General features: G+C 48.2%; 1 protein-coding gene across 1 annotated transcript; it reads right to left on the bottom strand.

The window, feature by feature from the left end:
- Positions 1-10,635: 10,635 nt before the first annotated feature.
- LOC142574960 (solute carrier family 22 member 7-like) lies at positions 10,636-11,418 on the bottom strand. The gene has a single exon (XM_075683941.1). The coding sequence runs from the start codon at positions 11,416-11,418 to the stop codon at positions 10,636-10,638; it is 783 nt and encodes a 260-aa protein (XP_075540056.1).
- Positions 11,419-13,014: the final 1,596 nt, after the last annotated feature.

The raw sequence follows: 13,014 nt of genomic DNA, 5'->3' as shown, positions 1-13,014 counted from the left end.
ACTACGTAAAGAATTTTCTCACAGGTCGCACGTCCACCATTACCATTGGAGGGTTCCAGTCGCCAATTATTCACTTCGGCAACAAAGGCACGCCGCAGGGATCGGTTCTCCCCCTTTTCTGTTTAATGTGGCCTTGCTCGAACTACCACCTGCATTAGTTGCCATCCCCAACTTCTAGCATAGCCTTTATGCAGACGATATCACCCTATCGGTCACCGGGGGCAGCGACGGGGACATCCAAGACGCGCTGCAGCAAGTTATCAAGGAGGTCGTTGCATACGTAGTACCACACGGTCTAGCGTGCTCCCCACAGAAATCGGAGCTCCTTCTGTACAAGCCTAATGGGAGAGGTGGACGTCCAGACCCTCACCCGCCCGAGATAGAACTCTACATGCACCAGCAACGCATACCTGCTGTACCTATCATTCGTACCCTTGGCTTACGCAGCCAACAAAACGGCAGAAACACGGAGATACTCAAGCAATTAGATAATCATGTACACCAAACCACTCGCCTCATTGCACGCATCGGAAATCGCCATCACGGCCTAAAAGAAAACATTAAGCGCCTGGTAACCACCTACGCCCTGAGCAGGATCCCCTATGTCACCCCGTACCTTAGCCTCAATGCAACTGACAAGCTCAAACTCAATACCTTGATCAAGAGGGCGTATAAACAAGCCCTACATCTTCCCATCTCTATCTCTAACGAGAAACTGGACGCACTCGACATTTACAACACCATAAACGAGCTTATTGTAGCGCAGCGTATTAGCCAATACGAACGACTCGCCAATTCCACCACGGGCAGGCACATTCTAGGCATCCAAGGCATAACCTGCACCACCCAATTCACACCAAAAGTACCCATCCCTCCAAACATTCGTGCTCAGCTAGTTATCCCGCCCATACCTCGCAATATGCACACTGAATACAATCCGGAGAGACGTGCAGAAAGAGCTAAACAACTACAAAAGCGCTACGACCAAGCCGCTGACGTAGCCTATGTGGACGCAGCAGAATACCCCAAACAAAACGCCATGGCGGTCGTCGCAGTCGCAGGCTCGCAGTACCCCCTCGCCGCGGCCGCATCAATAGTCATCACGCAACCCGAAGTAGGAGAAAAAACGGCCATCGCTTTGGCCTACGCGGCTACCAATGCACACTGCATCATCAGCGCTTCAAAAACGGCCATTCATAACTACACAAGCGGGCTGATAGCGCACCAAGCACAGAAGATACTCTTTGGCACTCCTCCCTCAAGTCAACGCCGCGTCCAGATCATCTTGGCCCCTGGTCACTCGGGTTTGCCTGGAAACGAAGCCGCCCACGATGCCGCCCGAGCTCTCGTACACCGGGCGCATCATCCTCCTGCGTCTTCCGATCCCGACCAGCCCTCTGTTCTGCATCGCTGTCACGCGCGGTACCGAATGTTCACGTTCAGAGAAATTCTCCTGCACAACCGCAGAGAGCGGTTACGCTACCGCCCAGCACACAATACACTCAATCTCAATCCACCAGTTGGTGACTCCTTCAGAGGCGAACTTTTCCGAACCCCGTACTTTACAACCACATTTACCCCGATTCATACTCCCCACTCTGCAAAGCGTGCGAGGCCCGCGCTGACCTCGATCATATTATCTGGCAACGCCCCAAAACCTCACCCACCAACCCGCCCCGCACTAGCACACGCATCATAACTACGGCTGAGCAGTGGGAGACATTGTTGCTCAGCTTGGACCCAGAGGAGCAGCTCTGGGCCGTTCAGATGGCCGAAGACGCCGCCAGAAAGCAAGGACTGGCCGCCGTCTGAGGATAGGGGGGATTGGGGGCTCGTGTCCAAATCCCCGCCACCCCTGAACCCCATCAAGGCCATAATAAAGTGTTATCTCTCTCTCGCCATTTCAGTTATCATATGTTATCATAAATCTTTTGACGGACGAGTCGAACATAAGTGCAACCAATTCAAAGCTTTCGACTATACTAGGAGCATGCCAGCAAACTTAGTAGAAAAAATCAAGAGGCAGACATAGACAAAGACACAGGAAGGTTTTTTAGGAAGGTTCAGGAAGGTTTTTCTAGGGCCAAATAGCGCGCAGCATATTATTAAATAAGCCTTCTGGCCAAGGGAAAAGAGCACTTACAAACCGAAAACTGTAAATTCCCCCCCTTGCCAAGGTTGAAGACTGTGTTTTTTTTTTCTGTGTGTCTCGTCAAAATGTTGCGCAATCCAACCTCTAAAATTCCGCCCCTGTTGCTTACCCGTATAAAAATGTTGCGCTGGTTAGCGGTAAATGCTATGGCGCACTGAACAATGGTTTAGGTAAGGTTTTTAAGTGATCAATAACTGAAAAATAAAATTCGTTTGATCACCTGAAGGGTATTAGGCAAGCTAACAATAAACATTTATTCATTAGTGATGTTAAGGAAACAAGTTTATTCACAACGATATAAGACGATATTTGACTGGTCGAGCAAGAATCGATTTCGGTAACTCTCTTGTTGGACGTATCGTTGCCTAGCGTCTTAACAACCTGTAAATGTACCTTTACGCTTGATTCCTTCGTAGTTTACTATTATTGAAAACAAAATGAAGTTCGGAACCCCGAAATCATTCCTTCAGTTGAAAGTTTTGCCAAGTATTTTATAATGCAACATTGGACCCGGCTTACTTTCAGTACAAAATTAGATTGTGACTTACTTATCAAGCATTCCTTATCAAAACACCTCCCTGTGTTTCCCTTATGACTTATCTCTCTCTTATCAAAACAAGCAGAACGTGTCTAATATTGCTTTAATGAGTGCGCGTTCTCCGCAGACTAGTGGCATATTAAGGAACCGTTTTATAAATTAGATTCAACGATGCTCTTTCAGGCTGTTGTTCACATCAGCTATGCCTTTTCATTAAAGCAGCCGTCATGAAAAATGTGACCTTCTGTCAAATCATTTCCCTTTCTTGCTCTAGAAGACCACGCTTTACTCGTTGAGAGACGACAATGCAATATTTTGCACCGCCAGCGGCGTGAACCTTGCATTAACCGAGAAAGCCGCTTGACGAACACCGAGTCGGCTGAATTTGTTGTAGAATGGCTGGGTTTCAAACATATGTGCGTTTATATATGGTGCTGTTGCGTAGAGTGCCGCGCGCGATAATATATCGATGGATCAACGTGTTCAGCAAGTATGTTTCTTCATTGTTCATGTTTTTTTAAAGGACTTCACCACAGAGTCCACGGACCTCCCGACCAGAGCAACAAAGCGGATACGTAGGTCGAAGATGAGGCACTTCGCTCAACGGGTCACCAACCACACCAGAGCGACGAACCCTTTCAATAGCACTGAGCAAGAATATGACACCACTTGAATAAGCGCTGTAATATAGGCATGTAATTTTTTGTGCAATAACACACGAATTGCCTACATGTAAATTGAGAATATCGTCACAGTCACATACATGCATGTTTTTTAGGCAACCCTTTCAATATGTAGCATCGGTTTTAAAAGCATACAACAGAATTCCGTGATATCGTAATTTCGTGGCAATAGGTTGTACATTGGGAAATAAACTGAATGTCAAAAATCAATATTTCGAATGTCACGCTGAAACGTGACTGCTCATTACCGGTATATCAGTGTGACGTCACAGATTTTACATTTGGACGCTGTGTACGAGTAAATATTCCTGGAACTTGGTAAATTAAGTCCTTCGGTATTTTTTGAGTACAGGATTTTTCATCTTTATCCATAAAAACCTACCTGGGCCCGAACAAACGCTGTCAGAATCTACGAAGTCAAAGTGAATGATGAAAGGAACTACAAACAGCGCCGCCACCCATATTTCGTCGTTGCGTGTTTTATCACATATCAAGCGCTTTGTCGTGGCGAGATTGGCGTCCTCTGATACTGCAAATGGACAATATACTAATATAGCAGTAACTTTATTCTTTGGTACCCCTTTAAGACAGCGGACTGGTAAGTCATTGCGTTGTGTATTTGTGCTACCATACACACCCAAAAATGTTGCGCATGGATGACGAGTCTCAATGCAAGCGAGCAGCCGAACACTTCTATAGAGCTATTTGATTTTTTAAAGCGATGATATCGGGCATGAATTCGTATGTTTCTTCCAGTGAGGATATTTAGGTGGCAGTTTTGTGTTACGTAATTTAGTAGAAAGCAGAGCAGTTAAACCAGCACAACTGCAGTGGTAGTGTAGGTGGCAGTACGCGCTCTTACAAGCCAATTCACCATATGCTTGCATTGTCACCAGTGGCGCTAGCACCTGCATCAAAAGTCGCTGCCACGGTGTTCTTCCGTCGCCTGCGCCCACTCCCGCAGCCATCACAGTAGGTGACTGCAGCGAGAGAAGAGGACGGCTCCTTTTGCCGAGCTTCACGCCTTTGTTTTCCAAGCCACCGGGGTTACCGGACAGGCAACGCTTCAGAAGTGCTCGCGGCACAATCGAAGGTGGCAAATTTGCGTTCGGTTGTGTTAGAAGACGGTTACGTACTTGGTAGCACTGCTTATTTTAATGCGGTTAGCGTTGTCATGGTACTTGCGCAGTTTGCAGGGACTAACTGTGTACCTATATATCTATGTGTCTAACCGTTTTCCCTCAGACCCGGGTATAGATATATATATATATATATATATATATATATATATATATATATATATATATATAAAAGGAGAAGGTGAGTGGGTTATACTGCTTACATGGTCGAATGATTAATGCACCGGGATGCTGTGTTGAGGCTATGTTCACAAGCATGCAGCCTTAACACAGCACCCAACTTTCGCCAGTGATTATGTGGCATGACGAAGGGGGTAAAAACCACACGAAGGACAGGACGCAAGCAGACACGACGTAAACAGCGCTGTATGCGACGTCTCGGCTCTATTTCTGTCCTTCACGGTGTTTTTCCCCCCTTTGTCGTGAACCAACCAGCCCAATTCAGCACATTCCTGCACTATGTAGCATGTGGGCCGTCCTGCGTGCCGCTCTTCTACGCTGACATGGGTTCACTGGCAATGCGTAACTGGGTTCCTGGCATTGGGTTTTGTACCGCTCTTTAATTAATCTTTTTGATTTCATCTCGGGTCACTTTGCACGTGCCAGCAGGCCATGAGGATCTTTAGAAATAGGGGACTCAGAGTTAGGAGACGCCACCAGCCAGGTGTACGAAATAACGCAAATAGAGTAAAAAAGCACCACAAAGGGCGTAAAATGTAGTTTGCGGTAAGCAAATCTGCTTGTGGACGCTATTTATAGGACTCGCTTTGAACGGAAGAAACCGTGCGACTCGCAAACATAACTATTCACATGGAGACGACGTCAGTGTGCTCTTGCACGTCTGCAGGGCAGCGCTATCAATTTCGTTTCTAAAAAAACATGCTTTCCCGGAATAATTAACAGAAAAAATCTCAGTGCCATTCCACGCTGCGAAGAAGGATGACCAGTGAAGCTGTGTATATGGGCCCCTTAATGGCGAACTGCACCTCCATTGCGGTTCGGCCCGGCATTGCACTATCTTCGGGATCGGCCCACTAATAGGGAGTGCTTAACACCTGCTTCGTCTTCACCGCGGGTCGGCCCGCCATTGCACTATCTTTGGGATAGGGCCACGTATGGGGAGTACTTGAATGTTTCACCTCCGCCGCGGGTCGACCTGACATTGCACTATCTTCGGAATCGGCCCACGTAAGGGGTGTGCTTAACGCCTGCATCACCTCCGCCGCGGTTCGGCACGGCATCGCACTATCTTCCGGATTAGCCCAGGTATGGGGAGTGCTTAACGCCTGCTTTACCTCCACCGGGGGTCGGCCCGGGATTGCACTATATTTGTGATTGGCCCACGGATGGGGAGTGTTTAACGCCTGGTTCACCGCCGCTGCGGGTCGGACCGGCATTGCACAATCTTCGGGATCGGCCCACGTATGGCGAGTGCTTAAGACCTGCTTCACCTCCGCCGCGGGTCGGGCCGGTATTGCAGTAACTTCGGCATCGGCCCACGTATGGGGAGTGCTTAACGCCTGCTTCATCTCCGCCGCGGGTCGGCCCGGCATTGCACTATTTTCGGGATCGGCACATGTATCGGGAGTGCTTGACGCCTGCTTCACCTCCGCCGGAGGTGGGCACGGCATCGCACTATCTCCGGGATAAAAATTTTCTTGGACAGTAGTGGTATATGGCTTCGCTGTAAAAAAATATCGGCCACTGCGCCTATAACCTACGGCGAGGGTTGAAATCTTTCAAATTTCTCTGGTGTTGAACGAAATCGAACCCAGTAAGAAAGGTTTCGTACCGGCAGGAACCAGACGCTTTGGCAGGCTGCGGCACAAATGATTTGTTTTTTCTTCCGTGGTACTTATTACAGCGGACACAGTGTCATGAAGATGCCGCACCTGATAAACATACAATTTATATTCATGCTTTCAGAATCTATGGCACAGTGATGGGCACACCACATATGTGAACTAGTGACATCAACTCTACCGATGCTATAGCATACCCTCAAGAATCAGGACAAGCACGATGTAGGTATTTCTAGGAATTTATTTATTCATAAGAGTACCTGTCACTAGAATGTTGGCAAGGATAAACACCTCAGCTAGACAGGGTACCAGTGCGGTGCAATGCCAGATTAATCATAAATGCCTTTCTTTTATACGGATACTTGAGCGAAATGAGTTCTTGAGGATGATGGGTTCTGCAATACGATACTGCATACGGGTTTTCCACAAGCGGTGCATTCCCATTCGAACACAACATACTAAACGGTTCATCATCACAAGAAGTTGGAAACAGGTATCGCAATGTGCGGGTTGATGTTGAAGTCCTTTTTTGGGGGTTCGATGGAGTATATCCCAAAAGTGCATGAGGTCTTTGGAGGTAATAAAACATTGTTCAGTAGTCTACAATACATCAAATAGACGGCAGGTAACAGAAGAAACTAAAATACATTTTCTCTGCAGCCATGTTTTACCGGCCCTCATATATTACTCTTTCAGGTTACGATGTGCTGAAAGAGTTCGCAAAATATATATTCCTCCTAACTTAACAACAATTTTAATATATTCGTTCTGACATATTTCTGAGCCACAACCCTAACGCGGCGGCAGACAACGTACCTCGAGGACTGACTTTGCGAGCTGCGATGAACGCAGACTGCTCGACAGGGCCCTCCGGAGTATGGGAATGGGACGACAGATTGATCAGGTTCAACGACCTCACCAACCATTGCAGGATGCAAATATGCACGTATCCTCCACCCCATCCACAACTCACTAGATCGCAAGCTGTCCAGTGGCGACAACTACAAACCAAATCCTACAAGAGCCCGATAATAAAGCACGCTATTTATCCAGAAATATACACAACAGATGGATGCAAAGCATGTGGCACCAGAGCCACGCTACAACACATGCTATGGGAATGCCAGGACAATGCGAGCGCAGCCTCCATCGACCGCCACCACGTGCGACGGCGGGCCGCGCTGCTCAGCTCGAACCTGGAAGACCAACTCTGGGCAGTACAGTGGGCCAACGAAGCCGCTGAGAGGTAACAACTCTTCACCGTAACCTCGGCGTGTGCCCGAGCTCTCTAACTCGCCGGATGCGAATAGTTCTGATTCGAAATAAAGTTTTCTCATTCACAAAACACACGAGGGGTATGTACGGCTTTTCAACGAACGTCGTTTACCCCAACGTTTAAGTGAACCGCGCCCCTCCCTGTCTTCCTCTCATTTGCATCTCTCTCTCTCTCTGAATCGCGCCATTAATGCGCTGTGTATGTGCTGCTCGTCCATGAACCTCTTGCCAACGTGGGCCACTAAATGGGCACCACCGGGGTGGCCGCAAGTACGGGCACAATTCTAAGAGTTCGCAGACACCGGGGCGTCAAGCTTCTCGTCTCGGAGGTCACACACCGACTTCTCGGCAGCGTCACTAGATTGTGTAGACAGTCCAGAAAAGAGTACGAGAGAAAAGTCCCGTTCCCAAATGACGCGTATCAAAGCGATAGCACGCAACGGTATCTTAGCGCTAAATTCACTTTGGGCGCATCAGAAACAAAAGCGCACCGGCGCGCCACGCGTTTCGGAGGCGAAGCGCAAGCTTCATGGCAGCGGTGCCAGATGGCGCTGAGTGTCCTTAGGGAAGCTGAAAAGAGGAGTACTGCTTCAATACACGTCTCGTACATTACTCTTTTCGGCGGTGCGAATCGGTTGTGTCGCTACATCTATTCGATACGAAATGCACAACCATCCATAGTCATCGTGAAATTGGATCTGTCGATGTTTTTTCTTTTACGATGGGTATTAAAGCTTCGCTATCTGGATACACGATTGAAGGCGCTGCAATCCACACGCCACAGGGCCGAGTAAAATAACCTTTTAATATTTTCGCATTTTATTGTAGTCTACAAATACACTACATAAACTAACGTCACGGATAAAACTCTACCGGGAGTTTATTAAACACTTTAATTGCTCGAGCAGGACCTACAAGCTGAAACAAATATATTCGACTGCCTCTACATCAAACGCCTCTACAGCAAAATTACTTGTATATTGGCGCACTGATTTTCGCTACTGGATTGTGCTAACTGTTTTAACTGTTTTTACGACTGCATTAACTGTTGTGAATGTTTCTACAATGAAGACCCAAACAGCAATTTTTCCTGTCAGAAAAAAGACATTCCTGCGTCCTCAACGAATGATTTTATCGCTTTACAATGAACGCCGCGTAAGGGTACCGTCACTACCAGCTGCAGACGCCAACAAAGTGAGCCATAACCGCGGTAATGCGGTAACGGATGCGCTCGCGACGCACTTGGCGAGTGTGACCATGTCGCGTGTGGTCCGGCGGCACTGCTCCAGGAATCAAGTCGCACGCTGCTGATTGTAGTGCATCAGCGGGTGCGAAGGCTCACGAATACGTCCCAGTTGATAACACCCTGATGGTGTAATCCTAAATGAGGACCGCACACTTCTATGAAGCCAGCTAAGTCGGATAGGACACGTATGTCAACAAAGGCGACAGTGATGAAAATCCTGCAAATGAACAAAGGATTTTGACGCAAGGAAGCTTGTAGCAGCCTTCGACGATCTGCACCTTTAATTTTCATACATCCTGCGTTTCGCCGCGTTACATGCTGTGAACCTCGATTCACTAAGGTTGGCTGCAGTGCCACATTCTTCAGATAAAGTTCGTACAAAAAAAGTTAGCGGCATTTTCTTTGTTTGTCTTGAATTCATGTTAAATAAAGGTTCTCTTTTATTGAACGCGCTTAGCGTTGCCTGGTGTGAGTAGTATGTGGCACGTTCTTTACAACGAAGTTACCTGTAAAACGAATTCTGGCGTCCTGAACACTTCGTTGTAAACCGTTTCACTTTATCCAAAATGTTGCATAAATAAGCTCAAATACTGAGCTAACCCACCGCACCTCAAAGATAGTATGAGTAACTGAAAACGACTACGAAAATTGTACCGTTCGGCGCGCTCGTCTAGGCGTACGAATTTTCTCGAAGGTGTACCGCTATTCTAAAGTTTGGTTTCACTATACAAAGCATGATAAACTAGTTGTGTTGTTAAAATAACTTATCACTTCCTACATAAGGAAACGGAAATCAAAGGCGACAAGACAGGTTGTCCATTTACTGATTGCATTTCAGTATAGCTGGAAAGATGGTCAATATAACGTTGGTACAAAGGATCTCGTACACATTGCGAAGTAGTACCGGAAGTTCCTAAAACAATGTCATATCACCTCTTTCCAAGACTCATTTGAATTTGGTACAAATAGTGCTCAGGAGATGACGGAATCATTGATAAAAATAAATATGCGCACTTTTTTGCGCTAGTTCAGTGAATAACCACTTCATCGGAAGCTTGGATGGCCGCCCGGGGAACTGCTCAGGTATTTTATTTATTCTTGCCTTTTTGAGGGCATCGCGCACATACATAGGTGGCACTTTGGGCTGAGCTTCGGTAGCCACCGAAACCAAAGAAGGGCACAGAGGTAGTCCGCCGTTTGAAGAACTCGGCTTGGAGGGCAGTGAAGCGGTAGCCACGGAGTACACATTTCTTGAAGGGCAGGCATCGTCCGAAGGCAAATCACACAGTGGTCATAGCAGTCGTCGCAATTAGGACTGCTTCGGCAGCAAGTGCACTGTCTTCGCGCGTCTTGAGAGCTCCGGTGGACACCACAAATCCAACCACAGTGCCTACCAAGAAAAAAGATGGACCTAAGCAGGAACCAGTGCACCACGACTTGGTGGGAAACACGGCAAGTGTGAAGTATAATTCGAGAAGTACGAGAAGTACGGACGCGAGGCGCATCACGATCAACAGCGCCGTGGACAAGGCTGTGTCGTAGTCGGTGTAGGCGGAGAATAGCAGTCCCGACGAACTGCGAAACACGAGAGTATGCCGCCAGGTTCCTGGCCCGCCGGCCGTTCTCCAGGCGGGACCACACAGCGATAAGCAAGGACGCGATGCCGACTTCGATCAAGGTGCTGAAGTACACGCTACGTTCAGTAGGGTGGATAGCGTTGTAGTGGACGTAAATCAAGCCCTGGAAGGTCCAGATGAAAGCGATGAGAACGTACGTTCTTCTGAGGTTCGGCCTGTTCACTTAGCTACCTGGGTTTGTCCCTGTGATTGCTTCTGGTATGAGCTGTGCTCTGTGCATGTGTCTTTTGAAGAACTCAGGGCAGTGGCTTACAGGGGCCCCGTTGATGTTGGCCACTCTCCCTACGACGCGCCGGGCTTCGACCTCGCGGTGAGCTGCGATCAGCCAAGATGGTGATTCGTCGAGGATACGGAAAGCGACGAGGAGAACCAAGGCAAACAACGCCAGCAGCATGTGCCAAACCGACCAGCTCACTTTCCACGCGTGTGCCCAAGGCAGAAACGTTCGCGCGATGACAAACGAAAGGGCTGAGCCAATTGTGGTGTAAAGCAGTCGGCGGGTCGTGGTAGTTATCTCGTACAGCAGCATCCTTATGACGAACAGGCCGGCCGAAGATGTCGCTGGGACTGAACGCACAGTGATTAATGTCTGCAGGTCGGTCGCGACGCCGGCAGCTGCGAGCATGAGCAGCAGATCCGCGAGCGCCAGGACTAACGCCGCCTTGCGTCCAATGCCGTCAGCTATAGGACCCAGGCCCAGAAAAGTGATGGTCATGGCGACGAGGTGCGCAGCCTGGGCGGCATCGGCCAGACGCCCTCGCTGGCACACGACGCTCCACTCGCTGACCGCGGTGTTGCCGTGCTCCTCCAGGTCGAACTCCCATTCAACGCAAGGCTCGACGCGGGCCCAAGCGCCGCCGTCCGGCGGAATGTGCACTGTGCAGCGGCTGTAACTTCCCTTGGCGTGACGCGGAATGTCCAGCTCCATCCACGCAGCCGTGCTCATGTTGAAGAAAGCGCTCGGCCGATGGCACAAATGGTCCATCTCGCACTACGACATCCGAAACAGCTGGTTCTGGGCTAAACTGATGGCCCAGGTGAAGGCGCTGATGACCAATACTCGTTTCAGAAAGGCTCTCGCCGAAGGGAATGTTCTCCTCGCCAAATTCACCTTGCTCCTCTACATACGAGTTTTCTTGCCGCACAGCGATTGCTTTGTCGGGCCCTGTGTTGTTCGGCAACATGGTCGCTTTCTTCTGCTTCTTCTTTTCACTATCTTTTTTATGGCTCACACACACAGCTGAACTTAGACCACGCAGTCACTGAAAGCGCCTACTTTATGTATCCCAATAAAATGTCTTACCCTTATTCTCAGAGAAAACAGGCCATTTACCTTGCATTTATATATTGCCCCTTGCGTTTTCCTTGATTATGTGAAAGGAGTCGGTGCATTCAGCATATGAATACAGGCAAATCAAGGCAGGAAGGGGCGTTATAAAAAGGCACAAATTAATGACAAGAAAATTATTTATTTACTAATAATGTTGTCACTCTTCAACAAAAAAATGTGGTACAGAGGTAAATCGAGACATTACGCAAGAACAACGGCATCAGCAATCGCTAAACATGTTTTTAGAGGGGTTAAATTGCGTTTCCGAGCTAACATCCTTGTAAATCTTAGTAATACTGCCTGGGGGAAGATTCAAGTAACTGATTGCCCGTGGTAGCCCAGACATAGTGATTGCTTGGGTATGGCTAAAGATACTCGCAAGGGCTTTTCTTAAGCGCTTCGACAAATTATAACGGACAAGTGTGGTCTTATTGTGACGCTATTTCAAATGACGTGATTTGGATAGCTATAATTACCATAAGAGTAGACATTCAGTAAGATCCTAATAAAATAGCAGAATAGCATTACCAGAATGACTATAAATGAAATTTTAAGGACCCGTTTTTAGGGTGTAGTGGCAAGTCCCGGGTGGCACCGTGCTGAATAACATTTTTTGTCGTTTTCTTGGGCAATAATAAATATCTCCTCAATGTCGCAACTGAATTGGAACGCAACATAATTCTTTCAGACACAAAAGGCTTTTTTTGGCGATAATTTTAAGTGCCCCTCTAGATACTACAAATGACTGGTGATAGGGGCACAGCATCACGTTTGCAGTGGAGAGCTCACGGATGTTCTTCTCCCAGGTGGCCCTTTTTTTGACTATGACACCACATGCACCATTCATGGATGCTCAGCACTGCCTTACCTGGACCGCCCAGCCCAAAAATTTGACGCAGTCGCCACTTCTGGAATGTTACCACCACGTCTGCTGGCAACCGGGTTGTTCTACACGCGACAGCGCTATCACCAGGGAACACCCGCTATATCTACCGCCACTTCATCGCGCCCCACTAGGGCACAGTACCACGATTGCAATGGAGATCTCACTGATGTTCTTCTTCCAGGTGGTCCTTGTCTTGACTGCGACGCCGGATACACTATCCACAGATGCTCAGCACTGTCTTACCTGGACCAACCGGCCCGATAATTGGTCACAGTCGCCACTTCTGGAATGTTACCAGCGCGTCTGCTGGCAACCAGAATGGTCTA

The sequence above is a fragment of the Dermacentor variabilis genome, chromosome 3 (assembly GCF_050947875.1).
Source record: "Dermacentor variabilis isolate Ectoservices chromosome 3, ASM5094787v1, whole genome shotgun sequence".
Taxonomy (NCBI): Eukaryota; Metazoa; Arthropoda; class Arachnida; order Ixodida; family Ixodidae; genus Dermacentor; species Dermacentor variabilis.
The sequence above is the reverse complement of the archived record's forward strand: the minus strand, read 5'-3'. Positions and strand labels throughout refer to the sequence as shown.